The 18,850-nt window shown below is 38.3% G+C and overlaps 1 protein-coding gene across 2 annotated transcripts in view; it reads left to right on the top strand.

The window, feature by feature from the left end:
- Window positions 1–18,850, top strand: part of LOC306857050 (signal-induced proliferation-associated 1-like protein 2) — a 65,885-nt gene that overhangs the window by 24,673 nt on the left and 22,362 nt on the right. For both annotated transcript variants that reach the window (XM_079396705.1, XM_079396706.1), the window contains exons 2-9: window positions 4,416–6,137; window positions 6,267–6,394; window positions 9,164–9,352; window positions 12,201–12,375; window positions 12,696–12,799; window positions 14,124–14,281; window positions 15,310–15,895; window positions 18,436–18,710. In XM_079396705.1, the coding sequence (XP_079252831.1) occupies window positions 4,769–6,137; window positions 6,267–6,394; window positions 9,164–9,352; window positions 12,201–12,375; window positions 12,696–12,799; window positions 14,124–14,281; window positions 15,310–15,895; window positions 18,436–18,710 (2,984 nt within the window). In that variant the 5' untranslated portion in view covers window positions 4,416–4,768. The remainder of the gene's footprint in view (window positions 1–4,415; window positions 6,138–6,266; window positions 6,395–9,163; window positions 9,353–12,200; window positions 12,376–12,695; window positions 12,800–14,123; window positions 14,282–15,309; window positions 15,896–18,435; window positions 18,711–18,850) is intronic.

Below are 18,850 nucleotides of genomic sequence, written 5' to 3'. Positions count from 1 at the left end.
GAACTATCCATGTGCTGAAATATCCATTTGAAATAGTAATGTAGGTTTCCTACATGTCAACGCTTAGAATAAATCCAGAAGTGTTTCTGGCATGTGAGGCATTAGGGCACATCAGCTCCTGGCTCTTGTTATAGTGCCTCTAGCCCTGGAATGCATAAGCGCCAAAGAGACTCCGTCCTTACTCCTAACAAGGAAAGGGAAATGAGAACACAAGACCTCCCAGCAGCATCTCAAGAATGAGAAATATAGGTGTTTCTGGTTCTGCTAGGTGTCTGCTCGCCACAGTTACCCTGCCAAAACTGCAGGGCTCAATTGTAACCTTGTAGCATTGATTTGGGCTTAGGAAAGTCTCAGTTTCCTACAGTTTTCAGTGTTTTAATCTGTAAAATATAGCACACAGTGGGAACCAAAGTTATTTTAAAGTATGTGTTTTAGATTTTTAATTTTTTTTCTTCAAAAAATAGAAATATCAACACAATATGATTTTGGGGAAAAGTCAGCATTGCAAGATAAAAGGCTGAAATTACCTTAGATTTTTTTGTTCCTTCAAAAAACATCAAATAAAAAGTCAGAATTGTGAGATGTAAATAGCATTTACATTAATAACAATAACATTTCCATAAAAAGTTCCTTTTGAAGGTTTAAAAAAAAGCTAATTTTGCATTTGCCTCATTTAATGACAGCAATGCTCAATCTCCAAAAGTTTGTGCAAAACTTGATGATGATTTCAGATCAAAATAGCTTCTTTTGCAACTTCTGGTCCATGTTACAGATTTGTAGTGCAAAATCTCAACAAAAAAAAAAATCTAAAATATTTCTTTATATTTCCTCATCTAAAATCCTCAAACTTTTTGTTTATTTGGAGATTTAAATTAGATTTAGATTTCCAGATTTTCAGTGTGGAACTTTGGACGTTTCTGTATGTGGGTTGGACAGAGGAGGACACTCTGTAAGTGCACTGACCTCCTTTCCAGCATTGTTTTGATCTGTTTCATACCACATTTCAAAGCCCATGTCTCAAAAAAGACCACTGTTCCCACCAGTCATCCAGTAAAGAGTGACGCAGTTTAAATTTAAGTAACATCAGACTAACTAAATCTGTTTTCCAAGAAAACAATCAGAATGTTGTGGATTTATTACCTAACATCAAACAAGAGTGTCCATGTAAGCTGCTTATTCTGAGTGTGGAAAAACCTCCTTTGAGTCATGCCTGTCAGGAAGTGGATATTTCTAACAAGAGAAAACACTCTTTAGTTCAAATATTCCCTCATATCTCCTGCCCTATCAAACCCTGGGCAGACAGGGACTCCTTTTAACTTCTGTGGCTGCTGGAAATGATAGGCGGCCCAGTGTGGTCACAGTCCCCACTATAGATCCAGCTGTCTAAATAGATTGGGTCAGTGTGTCTTTGCAGTGGGTGACGATAGCAATGATGAGCTCTGTTGTTTGGGCGGCACGGTGCATGAGAGCAAGCGTTTGAAAGCAGGGGACTGGCTCATAATGGTAATCAATGACCTGTACAGGAACTGCAGCTGGACGGAGGGCGTTGGAGGGGACAGGATTGGCCATTTGCCTGGCTCTGAAGCCCAGCGGGAGATGGTGGGAGGGAGCCTTTCTGATGTGCAATTTGTTGTCCTCTCGAGCCTTTGCTAGTGCTTGATGCTCTGTTTCTCTTTCTTCTCTTACTTTAGATAAGGCTGATTTATTGATAAACTAATGCGCTAATGCCTCCAAAGACAGTGTACACATTATTATAAGACATTTTTTTCATTTATTTTGAAATAAATGAGTCCCAAATCAGATATTTGTTGTATCATAGGGATCACAGTAATGTTGTATGTCTTGGAGGACAACGTACCTCCCTCTGACGTATGAATTTTTAAAACCACAGAGGATTCACAGGAAGACGTGAATAATTCATGTTACATTTTATGTTTTTTCAATTATTAAGACGTGAGTTTAGACTGAATGTAGCTATGAAGTTTGGATATAAGATTAGATTAGAATTTTCACATGATGGTTTTTGTTGTGAACCTCTGGAAGAAACTTCCTGAATAGAATTGAAAATAAGAGTTTGTGTTTTGCATAGTGAAAAATGAAGGACCATTTAACATTTAGGCTAACCGTTGAATTTTCTTGATAATTAAGCATGTTTTCCTCCCAAATTCTCAATCCTGTAATGTAGAAAAAAAAGGTAATTACCGTAATGTAATTAATAATAATAGTAGTAGTAATATAAAATTCCCTACAACAAATTGTACCATTTTATATAGTTTTTAAAGTTCTATTTTACTTTACAACAAAAATAATGTGTTTTACACTACAGTAATGATAATGGCAGTTTTTTTGCACTATGATAATGAAAATAATGTCATGTGTGTAAATATTAATAATGTGTAAAAAAAATCATGTTCCCCTAAATGTTACTAAAATATTTGTATGCCTTTTAAAATAGGTGCAAAATATAATATATCATTTATTTACGTTTGGTTTGTAATAGAATTCTAAACCATTTTTGCTGGTTTTCCTGAGATTTTGTGAGACTCGCACTGTCACTTGCCAGGATATCAAACCATTGTGTTCTTTCGTGAATGAGAGCCTCCTTACATGTTGCTTTTTCCTCCTTTAAAATTTAACAGCATTCTTTAATAATGAAACAGCTTGTCATTTGTGCACATATTATTTATCTTTTTCTGATGCCTGATGCTAAGTTTAGCCTGACAGGCCCTTTCTGTTCCCACCATGTTCAGATTAACCCAATGTTCGGTGCTTCTGGGAATGTTTACGATCATGGAACTTCTGCATTTTCAATTTTTGATACACCCACATTTTAAAAGCAGTAATACCTCTGCATCTCCTCTGGGGATGAACATGTGTCTCTTTGTCCAAATGTCAGTGCCATGTCTTTTGATAAATATTTAACAGAGATTTCCCCTCTATCTAGACGTTAGCTGGAATGGAATGTCGTTTTAGAGTTTTTATGTTATGATTAAAATTACAAACAATTGTTTTCTTGGAATAATATGCTCCCATGTGTACAATAGGATGAATGTATAAAGTAAGTAAGGTCAATTTTGTTTCCATGTTAATATTAAATCACCGCTCTGAATCCAGTGAATTTCCAAAGTCTAGACGGTTATTGCAGTTTGAAAAGGCAAAACTTGAGCATGGTACACAGCTGGTGTTTATGCTCACTCAAAGATGTGTTTATTTTGGAGGGAGGGTTAAAGGTATTGGGGTCAGTGTGCTTGTAACAGACAGATAGGACTGCGCGTCCAAAACACATTATTAATAAATGCCAGTTTAATCAGCTTTCCTTTTGAATGATTATTTTTAGGTTGCTGAATTTCAGTGTGTACCCATGGCGGCGTCTGTCAGTACTGTAATTTTATACTCTCTTCCGTTCTCACTAGTACTTTATTTTTGGACCTGATATTGGAAAGCTCTTTCACTAAAAGGCAGTCTCTGGGTTCATTGCACTAAACCAGTAATTCTCAACTGTTTTGTTTTGTGCAGGACCCAGATTTTACATTGGATAACAAGTGATGATACAAAACAATACGGAACCCAAAACAATTGTTCTTAAGTTAAATAATAAATATCAGCACAATACATGAGCACCCTGTCAGATGCTGTCAAATATCAAACACTGAAATTACTGTGAACTTCATAAACCATGTCACTGAAATAGATTTAAGTAACAAAGTATATTTTATGATGTGTGACCTTTGTCAAACAAAAAAATTTGAGTGTTTTCTCTTCCCTTTTAAAGATTAATATGCCTCAACAATGTATGATGTGTATCTCTTCTAACTCAGCGAAATAAATTTTATTTTAAAATTGTGATGAATTTGGAAAACAATTTAAGGTGGAGAGGTTAACATCATTTTAATCATTTGTTATTTTCATTTTGAATTCCAGCTTGCATCTCGTTTTCTATTTTTTTAAAAAGGACATAAAAAGATTTCTATCTGTCAAGTACTTTCAAATGCAAATTATATAATGAAACAAAAATTGCATTATTTTTGTCAAAGTTTTGTTAACATCTCTTGAAAAAAACCACATTGAATATCAGTCTGGATCTGTCCTGCTATTTATCAGAGGTAGTAGAGTACTTATTAGCTCACTAATGCTTTTTCATTTAGATTTTTATCTTTAATTAGTCTGTGCACAAAGGTAAAAAAAAGGGGTATATTTGTTATATAGATGATCCAGAAATGGCATGCATTCAGGTGAAAAAGAAATGTGCTTTCTGAATAGACATTCAAACCCTTATTAAATTAATTGGTCTTTTTGCTGATGCTTTGTTCAGCTGAGGATTTTGAGTGCTTTGCGTTCTTTCAAGGTCACATTGGTATCTCTCCCTCCCAAATGGATTCTCTAATGATCTCTCTCTCTTTCTTCTTTCCTTCCAGAGCATCAGAGAGATCCCACCTGGCTTTGTTAAGCCTACATGCCTGTGAAATGACCGCATCTTCTGCTTGCCCTCCCGTGGAGTGAGCAGTTGTCCTTGACAGTGAATCAGAGATAAAGAGAGCCATTCTCCTCCTATGGATTACAGACCCATAGGTCTGAATGCCCTGACGTGGGTCAGTCATCTTTCACAGACATCTCCCAGCGCCATCAAACTCCTTCGCCATTCCGTAAAATGCTGGAGTTGGAATTTCTGTTTTGGACAATTTAACGTCAGGTATGAATGTCCCTATCTTTAGGACCAGAGGCACAGCAGACGAGGTCGTAGAAGCTTGAGAAGCGCTTCACCTCAGAAATGCAGACCGATGATCTATTTGCCAAAAAGCTTCAAGCCTTGAATGGTAATATGGGACCTCCTGGTGCAAACACACAGGGAACACCAGCAGTGCCCAAGATGGGTTTACGTGCACGAGTGTCCGAGTGGCCACAGAAGAAGGATGGCCACGGTCCACCGCCCAGATATGAAAGCCTAATGACGACCTTCCAGACTGGACAACCCAGTCAGTTGCCGGAAGATGTGGTCAATCAAACCCCAGGTTCTCCTCCCAACCCCAGCTTTCTGGAGGCAAAATATGGACTTGGTGAACTTCTAAACCACTCTCCTGGTAAAGTTCACCATGCTCTCCAGAAAAGGAGCAACAGTGACATCACCATCAGCGATATAGGGGCAGAGGACGTGGATCAGACGGCAGTTAACCCCAATACAGGTGCCACTTTGCACAGAGAGTATGGAAGCACGTCCTCCATCAATCGCCAGGGTTTGCCAGATGAAGGTTTTTTTGTCAATTTGAAGGTTTTCCAGCCAGAACTTTCGGAGCAACCAAGTGCACCTCCTCCACAAGGCTTTCCAGAATTTCGCCGGTATGAGCCTGCCATTTCTCCAAGTCTTCAGACTGCTGCGCAGATTGCACGGGGGGACATTCTCTGCATTCCAAACTACTCAGACTATGTGGACAGTTCACTCTTCTACAACCGGGAAAGGGAGAAGTCTTTCCTACAGCGACAGAAATCTGAAAAGTGTGAGACATCCATTTTCCGCAGGCTGAAAACCATGAAGAGCGAACAGAGGCAACTAAGCGACCATGACGATTGTAGTAGACATGGCCGTCCATTGAGTTTCCAGAGATGTTTTGCCCACTATGACGTACAGAGTGTGCTTTTCAATATTAGCGAGGCTGTTACCAATCGTGCCAACTTGGCACGTCGGAAGAATATTACCACTGGGGCTTCTGCAGCATCCCAACACCAAATGGGTGGGGGAATGGACAGTCCTGATCCACTGTCTGTTTGCGAATCCACTTTGGACAGCTATGAGGAGCTAGGTCAAAAAGCTTGTACAGATTCTGATGAAGGAGATGGGAAGAGCAATGGTTTGGTGCTGAGCTGCCCGTACTTTCGTAACGAGATAGGTGGTGAAGGTGAAAGGAAACTGACTGTCACCAAACCAAACAGTGGATCCCACAACAATGTAGGTGACAATTATACCATTGAGTCTACTTTAAGCTCACACTGCACCAATGCAGGGGTTTCCGTCTTGGAAATGTCCCGTGAGAATTACGCCTCTCGTGAAAACTACGCTGTTCCACGGGATTGCATCAAACGCTACATCATTGAGCACATTGACATGGGTGCTTACTATTATCACAAATTCTTCTTCAATAAAGGTATGTTTTACAGTCTAGATGTTAATTTGATTGGTCTGCACAAAAGTGTACTGTAGTGATAGATATGTATCTCTGAGTGTATCTCTCCCTGTATAATGCTGATCCCTTCTTATTCTATTTTCATTAAAGAGCACCAGAACTACTTTGGTGTTGATGAGAACTTGGGCCCAGTGGCTGTTAGCATTCGGAGAGAGAAACTGGAGGAGGGGAAGGAGGGACCACAGTATAATTATAGGGTCATCTTCAGGACCAGCGAGGTAGAACTGCATCTGTAAAACACACTGTTTAACGCACATCATTTAACAAATTATATACAGTGCCCTCCATAAGTATTGGAACAGTAAAGACAAAATTGCTCTGTTGGCTGTGGAGTCAAGACATTTGCAAATATGATTAAAAGATGAATGAGAGACAAAACTACAGAATGTCACATTTTATTATTAGCCGTTTTACTAAATAAAAAGAACAGCACTTTTAGAGTTCATCCCACTCATTGATGTGAGCATAAGTATTGGGACAGTTGAACATAAGGCAGATATAAAAGATTAAAAGCTATTATTTAGTTGCAGATCCCTTGCACACAATCAGAGCACTGAGTCTGTGACCCATAGACATCACCAGACTCTTGGTCTCATCCTTTGAAATACTTTTCCCAGCCTTTAATGCAGCCAATTCCAATTGTTGCTTGTTTTGGGGAGTTTCTGCCTTTACTCTCCTCTTCAGCTGGTGAAATTCATGTTCAATCAGATTTAAATCTGGAGATTGACTTGGGCAACCTAAGACTTTCCATTGCTTTGCCCTTATAAGTTCCTTGACTGAACTGGCAGGGTGTTTTGGGTCATTGTCCTGATGCAATATGAAGCACTTCCCAATGAATCTGGTGGCATTTCATTTAATATTGGTAGGCAAGATGGTTTTGTACCCTTACAAATTCATTCTGCTACTGTCATCATACATTAAGTCATCAGTAAAGTTGAGAGGGCCTGTTCCAGAGGCAGCCGTGCGTGCCCATGCCATGACACCACCTCCACCATGCTTTACAGATGAGGCTGTATGCTTGGGATCATTTGTAGTTCCCTTTTTTCTCCATATTTTTGCTTTCCCATCACTTAGATAAAGGTTCATCTTTGTCTCATCGGTCAATAAACACAGTTCCAAAACTCTTCTGGCTCACCTTTGTGCTTTTTTTTTGCAAAACAAAGGGCATGGAGAAATCAACTACCTGATCGGCTGAGAAAACAACAGTAGTTGATGACAGATAAATCATAAAAGCTGTGAAAATGAACCATAAAAGACACGTCTGTAAAGTCACCAACAACTTCTAGAAAGCTGGGGTGATGCTCTGACAATCTACTGTCCTCAGGAGATTTTGACACAGAATTAGAGATGCTACACAGCAAGATGCAAACCTCTGACCAGCACCAAAAATAGAAAGCTTTTATGATTTATCTGTCATCAACTACTGTTGTTTTCTCAGCCGATCAGGTAGTTGATTTCTCCATGCCCTTTGTTTTTGCTATAGTTCTAATTGACTTCCTCTTTTCTTTTAGCATCCAAATTGCTTACTTTTCTCTCAAAGTCAGCTCCTTCATCTTCATCCTGGTTTGTGTGTGTCATCATCGAATGCTAGGTTCAGAATACATTAATAATAGATATAACTGATACGACACATTCCCTGCTTTTAATATCTGAAGAATTAAACATTCCCTGCTTTTAATATCTGAAGAATTAAACATTCCCTGCTTTTAATATCTGAAGAATTAATGCAACAGGACACAGCTGATCACTTAGAAAGACCTGTGAGGCAACTGTTCCAATACTTATGCTCACATCAGATAGAGGGATGAAACTCTAAAAGTGCTGAACTTCTTAGCAGGTAAAACATGTATGTGTTGAAACGGCTAATAATAAAATGTGACATTCTGTAGTTTTGTCTCATATTCATCTTTTAATCATATTTGCAAATAACTTGACTCAGCCAACAAAGTAATTTTGTCTTTTTTGTACCAATACTTTCGAAGGGCACTGTGTATATGTGTGTATGTATATATATGTATGTATATATATATATATATATATATATATATATATATATATATATATATATATATATATATATATATATATATATATATATATATTAACTGTTTTTATCAGGCAATGAGTGGACTTCTGCTTAATTTATAATTGATTTCCATTAGGGCGGCACGATAAATTGCATGCAATTGTTGCGTTCATAATAGCAGATGAATCGCCTTCAATTATGAATGCAATATTGCTTGTCAGAGATCTACGGCTCTGTGTATTAAATGCCGCTCCATCTGAAAGCATGTGATGGAGATTTACTACTAATCACAGAACCAGCTTAACTGACAAGATTCGCATGACAATCCCATGCGATTTATCGTGCAGCCCTAATTTCCATCTTTCAATTAAGTGTATTTCCCAAAGCTTTTACATCATTCCTTCTTAATACAATTCAGAGCTGCCTCAGTAATAGCATTGATTGTTTTTGAAAATCAGCTCAAGATGGATGATGTCTGTGGCGTACTATTGATTTTTCCATGTATGGAGATATAAATTACCTTACTGTACTACATGATTCTCACCACTGATGTTATAAAAGTCCCAACCAGTGCGGTTTTCAAAATGGCAAAAGATCCTTCATATGTGGCCTGCCAGGGCTTTTCCTAAGGGTGACTGGATAGTTTGTTGAACTGGCGGTTGAGCGTACAATGGCCCTCTTGCTAAAAGCCAAAGCGTTACTTCAGCATTCGCCACAGTTAGCTGAACTCAATTATTCATCAGAAAGATTGGCAGAGCATGTCGCTGGATTCAGCGTCATTGCAGGGACACTCTTAGAGAGTGCTTTGCCATTTGAGAGACAACTGCAATGGTTTATTCATCTGTTCACTATTTGAGAATGGCGTGTATTCATTTAATAGATACATTTGCTCAGCTCAAACAACATTGTGAACTCTTTCCTTTTTTTGCTAAACGTCTCTCTTCACTCTGTCCATCTTCAGCTCACTACTTTGAGAGGCTCAATTCTGGAGGATGCCGTCCCCTCCACAGCTAAGCATGGGACTTCCCGTGGACTCCCTCTTAAAGAGGTGCTGGAGTATGTAGTTCCTGAGATCAACATTCAGTGCCTCAGACTGGCCATCAGCTCGCCTAAAGTCCCAGAGCAATTGCTGAAGCTGGATCAGCAGGGGGTAAGTACTGTACTTAAAGCTCTACGGTCAGTTTTACATATAGAAATGGTAGACAAATTACTTGATTTAAGTTTAAATACTATAAACCATATAGGCCCTATGATATCCGCAATGCGGAAAACGTGGATGGAATCACAGAATCCAGTCATAAAAATGGAATTTACTTATCGCGGAATGTCACAGAATTTACCAAATTTTGGATGGATGATGCTCACAGTGTTTTCAGCCTCTGCTGCCTCAATATATGAGTATATGAACACATATACATAATTTCCAGAGCTGCTCTGAGAGTCATTTCATGAGCATTTTACCATTTCTTTTGAGTAAAACTATCGTCATATACAAACAGAAACTTCCCATAAAGGTCTTCCCATCAACCCGTCAAAATAAAAGTTTGGTTTAACTTGAAGAAACCATGACAGAAATATTACTTAATGTAACATTAGTAGTACTACTACTAATAAAATTATTAATAAAACATTATTTTTAAAGGAATATTTACCAGAGAACTTAATTACCAGAATCTGTTTAGCAGAAAAATGTAAATACACAACACAGTATTTCTGAAAAAATAAATAAAATAATAATATTTCAGTTAATTAGAAATGCTTTTTGATGAATAACAAATTAAAAAGTCTTGTAAAAGAAATGTTGTAGTAACAGGACATAAGATATACTGTTTCCCTTATACAGAGATGTTAATTTATTTAAACAATTGGAGGATAAATAATACATGTCCATGAACTGTTGTACATTAACTACCCAAACTACCCTTTGTAAGTGAATTGGTAAAATATACAACAAGCATTTTCCCACAATACAGCCAGACTGTAAAATGATCATACCACCATTTGGACAGTAAGAGACAGTTTGGCTAACACAAACTGACAGGTGGGAAGAAACTTCATTCTCTGGGATGATTCATAGCATACAGTGTACAATGTTGTGAACCGTACATGTCCACAAGCCTTGTAATTACCAAGACATAATCAAGTGGGGGTTTAAGAAACCATCAGTTATATGCTTCATACGTCCCATTTGCTTAGTTTTAATGCATACTGATAAAACCAGAAACAGATGTTTTAAACTTCTGCTGATGATGTGACGTCCTTAAATGCTGTTGTTTATTTGATAACTTAAGCAAGATTGAGCTTGTAAAGTGGTTCCTTTGGGCAAGGCGCCTATCAGGTGCTGCCGATGGCCTTACAACATTTCCGTTTGTGGCTTCAAATTGCAGGTGTGTCAGGATGAGAAAGTGTTTTACTAAAGAAGCCTTAATAAAAACAAAGATCCAATTACTTATTGACAGACCCAGACTTGTACATCTCAGGACTAGAGTAGAACAGAGAGATGAGCAGTTTTGTCAGTAAATTGGCTGAATGGAATCTGAGAAGCAGTTAAAGTCTTGATCGATATTGCAGCCACACGACGGCCAGAGGGGAAAATCTGAACAGTAACACTGTAGAACCATGAATGCATTGAAAAAGGCTAGTTGTAAAATTAAGGTTGGTAATTATTTCAAGTGGTGTTTTGTCATCTCAAATCAATCAAGTTCAATGAGGACCTAACTACAATGACAATTCGGCTATTTTCTGTATTTCCAGCGCTCAGACAAAAGATAACTAGTTTTCAAGGCAAATTATTTGGCAAAAACCACTGAAAACATCACCATGGCAACCACCTAGCCATACATAACGGCCACTTGACCCGTCTGAGACGCTGCCAACTGTGACCAGCAGCACTTTTGGTAAAAATGAAAGAAAAGAAAATCATTGCTCGTCGTAAGCTTTCTTGAGTCCCCGTCTTTGTCCATTTCTTCATCTCACCTCCGTATTCTCTCCCAGTTCTACCCTCTCTGATAATGGTGGGGGGTTTTCTCCTCTAAAGACTGTTGGTGGCATTTTATGGCACAACTAAACACTAAAATTGCTTTTACCATTTTTGAAAAATTGGTATGTGCTGGGAATTACAGGAGATTTTGGACAATTACCATAGACCTCTAAAAATTCCTATGTCGTTGTAAACCAACATTTTTCAGTTTGTCACCCGATCATAAATTCCTATTATTATGAATGTTAAGTATCATATTTTTGACATACTGTTCATTATCTTTTAATAATTGTCTAAATAATTGTCTGGCTCTGCCCTTTTTTTTTTTTTTTGCCTGTTTGAAGCCCGGTTTCTGGTTCCAAAAGTGCTTTCTTTAGTTTATGGCTGGCATGTGTGTCTCATACATAATGCAAAAGTGGCATATGAGGCCAGTCCGCATGTCATTATGTGTCAGGTTTTTACGTAGATTGATAGCACATGAATCACCACTTGTGGTAAGCGATGTATATCACCGTTCCGTAATATGCTAGAGTGAGTGAATACGTAGAGTGCTTTTCGAACGATTCCTGTACAATGTGCATTAAAGATTGGATAAATACATCAGTTTTTACTGTGTTCCTTAAGAATTGATTCTGTTTCGTAATCCTGCCATGTAATATGGAAGGGACAGTACTGATATTTTTAATATTGTTACTTGAAATAATATGGGATGATATTTAATTTAAATAATGTGAAAAGAAAAGACCAAAGCATGATACAATACATGAAATGACCACAGTGTGGAAGATCAGTTGCTAGGAACCAGTCGAGCATACTGTACAGTGCAATGGTCATTTTTGACCACAGAATGCAGCCAATCCAATATTCTGCAGAGACCTATAATAGGTGTAATTAGGGCTTTGCAATACTCTGTAAAGGAGGGAATCACTGTTTCAAACTGAAGGGTAATACACAAAAAAATGTCAAATATCATTATAATGATTTAAACTGATTGTGTTTTATTCTTTGTAAATTGTAGCTGAGTTACCAGCACAAAGTGGGCATCCTGTACTGCCAGGCTGGGCAGAGCACTGAGGAGGAGATGTACAATAATGAGAGTGGTAGTCCTGCACTGGAAGAATTTCTAGATCTACTAGGTCAGAAAGTCCGACTGAAGGGGTTCAACAAGTACAGGGCACAGCTGGACAACAAAAGTAAGTGCTGCTCTCACAATGATATTTTTGAAATGTTTGAACGTGTGATCCACTGTCACTGCTGTGAATCTTTGGCAAGCCAAAATCTGCTTGGTATAGCTTCAGGTTCATTTCTGAAATGGCTTTTGTTAATACCATATTTGTTCTCAGTCAGTGCACTGGACAGTTTCTCATAATCTCTTAGTCTGTGCAGATGAGCGATTTGCAAATGAATATTGAACTACAAGAGACTAATTTCGTATTCCGTAATCAGTGTATGTGTCTATTTAATTTACTGCGTTTATACTGATGTGTGTGATATAATCGTATCTTTTTTGCAGCGGACTCCACTGGCACTCACTCTCTCTACACCACCTATAAAGACTTTGAACTGATGTTTCACGTCTCTACAATGCTTCCCTACACACCCAACAACAGACAACAAGTGAGTCGGACACATTTCATAGTTAATCCCTTCTTTTCATTTACTCATCTTCAAGACCATATGACCTTTATAGATGCAATTTAAAGGGAGATATTTAAAAATATATATTTTGATTGGTAGTGTAAGTAACTGATGACAACACTTTGATTTAATGGTAGATATTTAACATGTGGATTGGTGCGATTTATAATTTCTTTATTGCAAACAAAAAAGCAGATAATCCAAGACAGATCGGCCTTTCTGCTGATTTATGCACACTTGAACAAGCACCTGCGCGAATGAGATTCAGGTCTGATCACTTACTCATGCCTGTCTACACAAAACTCTTTCAGCCCTTGTCAGTTCTCTATTCAAGTGGCTGGTCTTGATCTGTGCATCTTTACAGACCTCACAGAACCTAGAGCAATTGTCCTGCGTCCTGCTAATTGTAAACACTTCTGTGGGTAGACCAAGTTGTCATGGCAACTGTCTGAATGCCCCATCTTTTCCAAAAAAAAAAAAAAATCTCCCTTTCCAGTTGCCCAGACAAGGCACAGATTTTATGTCTGAAATAAAGAGCAGGACATATCAGGGATAATTAATTAGAAATGCCTAATTTTCTGATGGTGAAAGGCTGTTCTTATTTATTTGGTGGAACAAAAAGATTTATTTCCCTTATCCGCTGTACTTTTCAATGGGCGGAACAATCCTAATAGAGTCTGCCGCAGATTAATTAACCACCGTAACAGCTTTCCATCAATGACTTCCTGAAATCCCCATGGCTAGACTGAGCTCAGTCGGATGATAAAATTGAGAATTGTGTTTTTAAAAGAAAGCTTTTTTTGTAGATTGAGTAAAAAGAGAACTATAGGAGCCCTTGCTTTTGGTCTTTATTTGGCTGATTTGCGGGATTTGTTGTTTTCCGTCCATTGGATCATGGTCTGATAGGGATAATCTTGGAAAATAAGCTGGTGAAGATCTCCACAGCTTTGAGCTTTAAATTCAGTACACTTCTGATCCTCTTTCTTTCCTTTGCTGACAGAGAGATGAGCCCAAGGGATATACAGTAGACTACAGCTAAACCATTTACACATTATTTAAGCTTTCTTATAGAAACCGTTATTTATCCAGCATGCAGTAGTTACAATTATATGCAGATGTCTCTGTTGATACTACTTTTTTCATTTATATTAAAAATTTATTTCAAAATGATTTAACTTTGGACAGTGTGTTTGAAGTTTATTTTTGCTTTGGGTTTCTCATTGTATGGCATTAACTGTAACTAGTTTCTTGTTAAAATGGGCACTATGATGACTGTCTTCATATGATCTGTTTCCCCATCCAGCTACTGAGGAAAAGGCACATTGGAAATGACATCGTTACTGTGATTTTCCAGGAACCAGGAGCTTTTCCATTCACACCCCAAAACATACGCTCTCACTTTCAACATGTCTTCATCATCGTCAAAGTCCACAATCCTTGCACAGAGCATGTGTGTTACAGGTAAGATGTAAAATGTCAGGTACTCACCATTTTTAGCCTAGCCTGTAAAATAAAAGCTTCTGTTTTACAATTAGAATGGTGGTTTAGCTTATACATGTGGCTTTGTTAAACAAAATAAGTTTTTTTGCAAAGTCATACCCCACCCGTCCTGAATAAATCCAATTTTGTAAATTAAAGAACTGTATCTGTTGGGACGGGGGACGGAGGTAGACAAAGATGCTTGCCAAACAGCTTGGTGACAGTCAGATTTGACCTCTCAGAACGATAGGGAGGATTAAAGGATAAGATCGAAGGGAATTCAATTTCCAGTCTTATTTACTCAGTGTGTACCTCTTAAGCTTGTTCAGCGTAACATTGTGAGGCTAGAACCTGGCTCAAAGCAAAATTGCCAGTCTCTTCTGAGCAGATCTATGAGAGACTGCTGCAGAAAGATTTCTGGATTGATGTCAATGTTGAAGTCAAACGAAAAAGCTTTCTATGGATTCTTCTTACAGGGAACATGTTCTTCAGGCTTTTGCACATATTACAGATATTTAAAGTTGAGCTTAATATGTGGAGAAAGATGTAAGCCATTCATAGGTTGATTAGATTAATATCCCAATAAAATAAATGTATTTTAAAAAATAGTATATTTATATAAAAATATATTGTATTGTATTATATTATATTATTATATTGCTCACCAGAGCTGCTTTTATTTAGGGGGGTAAAAACGGTAAAAACAGTAATATATCAAATTATTACATTTTTGTTTTTACAATATGTACAACTGTTTTCTATTTTAATATAATATAAAATGTAATTTATTCCTATGATTTTAGCAACCATTTCTTCCGTTTTCAGTGTCACAAGAGCCTTCAGAATTCCTAATATATTTGTAGAATATCTAATATAATACCTAGTATCCTAATATCTTTGCGTAAACCATGATTCATTCTTTAGGATTTTATAATGAATAGAAAGTTCAAAAGAGCATTATTTATTTAAAGTGACTAAAACTCATTTCATCGTATTTCTTTACTCAATAGTGTTGCAGTTGCCAGATCCAAAGACCTGCCTGTGTTTGGACCTCCAATACCCAAGGGGGTGATGTTCCCAAAGTCTGCTGTATTCCGGGACTTCCTGCTGGCCAAGGTTATCAACGGAGAAAACGCAGCCCACAAGTCTGAGAAGTTCCGTGCCATGGCGACGCGTACCCGCCAGGAATACCTTAAAGACCTTGTGGACAACTTTACCAGTGCAACACCTGTGGACCCCTCGGGTGCTAAATTCAGCTTTATCACCCTAGGTGCCAAAAGGAAGGAGCGCAGTCGCCCAAGGAACAATGCTCATCTGTACAGTACGGGAGCCATCACATGGCCGGTGGTTGCTCGGGACAGTTGCCAGTCCACCGATATTGGTTGTTTGTTGGCCATCTCCCGAGAGTTTGTGGCACTCATTGAGGAAGCGTCCCGGGAAGTGGTTTTCAACTGTTACTGCAAGGACATGATTGGTTGGAGCTCGTCCTCCATGGTGGGCAGGGTAAAGCTCTTTTACGAGCGCGGCGACTGTGCGGTGTTTTCCGTGCAGGACGGATGCCCAGAGGAAGTTCGAGAGGTCGTACAACGATTAGAGGTATGAGTAGCCAATGCAGGATGAAAGATCAAGTTTTATCTAAGCTGAAGCTAAAACCAAGCTTGCCTTTTACTGTGAATAAGTGAGCGGTGTTGGTATACAGCATCAAGTTTCTCTTGGAATCATGGGCCAGTGGTCAATGGATTACCATTAGAAAGGCAGAAAGACCATGTTAGAGCAGATTACCTTACCTTAGCTTACCTTAAGCTTGCCAGAACGTTCACTTTATTCACTCTGTGATAAAAACATACATCAACACACACCTTCATAAATCAATATTAGTTCCACTTCTTGCTTTATTGCCACCCATTCATGCTCAGTTGGTCCAGACCTGCAGACTTACACTACACTTTTTACAGTGCAGTGGCGGTTTAAATGGGTGTACAAGCTGTTTAGGTTGATGGACCCAGTCAGCATGTGTGGTCCATTCTCTTTGTGAGATTCCGTCTTTTGACTCTTAAACATGCTCTTAAATGTGTTTATTGCATTGGGTGGTTTGCTGTCATCATCATAGCGTTTGAGTGAAGTGACATACAGCCAAGTATGGTGACCCATACTCGGAATTCATGCTCTGCATTTAACCCATCCAACGTGCACACACACCGTGAACACACACCCGGAGCAGTGGGCAGCCATTTATGCTGCGGCGCCCGGGGAGCAGTTGGGGGTTCGGTGCCTTGCTCAAGGGCACCTCAGTCGTGGTATTGAGGGTAGAGAGAGCGCTGTACATTCACTCCCCCCACCTACAATCCCTGCCGGCCCGAGACTCGAACCCACAACCTTTGGATTACGAGTCCGACTCTCTAACCATTAGGCCACGATTTGTGCAGCAGACCATCAGCACGTTTTTCTTGGAATAAGCAAAAATTTAAATTCAGTTATCATTTACTCAGCCTCATGTTGTTTCAAACATATACGACTGACTTTTTTATGTTGAACACAAAATGACCCCCCCCCCCCCCTCTTTGGAACCAATTAACTTTCATTGATTAAAAAAAAACAGTTGAAACATTCTTCAAAATATATTTTGTGTTATGCAAAAGAAATTCATGCAGGTTATGAACAACATGAGTTTTCATATTCCTTAATTATGACCTAAATTTGTGCTTTATGTCTTTTTTAAAAGCATTTATTTTTACACGTTTTATTTAAAGTTTGGTGGCAAAACAAATTATATAATATGGTAATATGGTTTAGGAAAAAAGGAAGCTTATATTTCATTTTAACTACCGCGGTCTCTTCAAAGTGCTTTTGTTGTTTTGGTGGGTGATTAGAAAAGGTGCCTTTGGGCTCTTAGCACCTTTGTGGAGTCAGGTACTCAGGTAATATCAGATTACCTGAGGTTTGCTTAAAACTGTTTGTTTTCAGATCAAGTAGTTGCATGCAGAAGGTTTAAGCTGTTTTATCCAAAACACATTTATTTTAGGTGTCAGGGGTGCAGATTAATGGAAAATCTTCTAAAGAAAGAAATTAAGACATTTCAAGACAAATTCTGAACAGTTCAACTCAGTTCATCTCTTTTTTTTTTTACCTTGAGAAAATGGTTGTGGCATTTTCTGGTTTGTATGGCGGTTCTATGACTCGCTGATCAGCTCAAAGGCCGTATCTCTGAATTATGTTGTAATTATAGGCTTACATTAAAATCCCCAATTGACTTGTTTTTGTAGAGTTGTTACTAAATTTCAAATTCAACAAAAAGGCATGTCACGCAATCATTGTTTACATTATCGGTCCTTGAGCCGAACTTGTGCATATCCCTAGTATTAGTAGTATGTATTATACCTAGCTTGTGTTCTGTTTTAATGCTTAATTACAACAATTAGAAAAATAATAATAAATAAATAAATAATAATAAATTCATATAACAAGACAAGTTCAAGTTTATATATTACGTAAAATAATAAGAAGATGTGAATCTGGACCCAGGTTGCACTGCAGAAAATCAAGAAGGATTTTCTCGACAAGTAGAAATTATTGTCTTGTTTTAAGATGTCAAAATTAAGTAATTTCTTTGCTTGAAACAAGCTAAATAATCTGCCAATGGGGTAAGCAAAATAATCTTATTCCAAACAGAAAACAAGATAATTTAGCTTACCCCATTGGTAGATTATTTTGCTTGTTTCGAGCAAAAATTCACTTAATTTAAACTTTTTTTTTCTGAAAACAAGACAATAATTTTTACTTGTCTAGAAAATCCTTCTTGATTTAAGAATTTGTAGATATTTTGTCTGGAAACAAGACAAAAAAAATCTAAAACTGCCGTGTGTCAGTTTGGGCGGTGGGAATGTGTTATTCATGAGACAACCAGTCTGTTGTGTTCTCCCATGTTGGTTTGACATCGGTTAATTTCATCCTTGAGAGACTTGGCTTCAGCCATCATCTATATCTCTGCGTACCTGCGTACCCATCTGCATGCTTACCTGTGCAAGACCCTCTGCCCATTATCACAGCACAGGTTTTATCTTCAAAAGTCGCTGAGGCGACAAAATGCCCAGTTTCAGATGTTTAAAGTTTGTTTGAATGTTCTGTCTTCCCTGTAGATGGTCACCAGGGGTTGTGAGGCGCTAGAGATGACCCTGCGTAGAAATGCACTGGGACAGCTGGGCTTCCACGTCAACTTTGAGGGTGTGGTAGCCGATGTGGAGCCATTCGGGTTTGCCTGGCAGGCAGGACTTCGCCCAGGCTGCCGTTTGTTGGAGATCTGCAAAGTCGCTGTTGGGACTCTAACTCATGAGCAGATGATTGAATATCTGCGGAGCTCCACACCTGTTACGGTGGTGGTCATACAGCCACATGAGGATGGCACCCCCAGAAGGTACAGTTGGTCCTTCATCTTACATGGGCAGATGTTTTGTTTTGTTTTTTACCGTTCAAAGATGAAGCACTTGTTATAAACCTTAATCTGGTATTTTCTTTATCATGTTGTGGCCACATTTACAACCCTCAAAATTGAAC

Source organism: Barbus barbus (genome assembly GCF_936440315.1).
Source record: "Barbus barbus genome assembly, chromosome: 37".
NCBI classification, from domain to species: Eukaryota; Metazoa; Chordata; class Actinopteri; order Cypriniformes; family Cyprinidae; genus Barbus; species Barbus barbus.
Note: the sequence above shows the minus strand (reverse complement) of the source record. Positions and strands in the feature narration are given on the sequence as shown.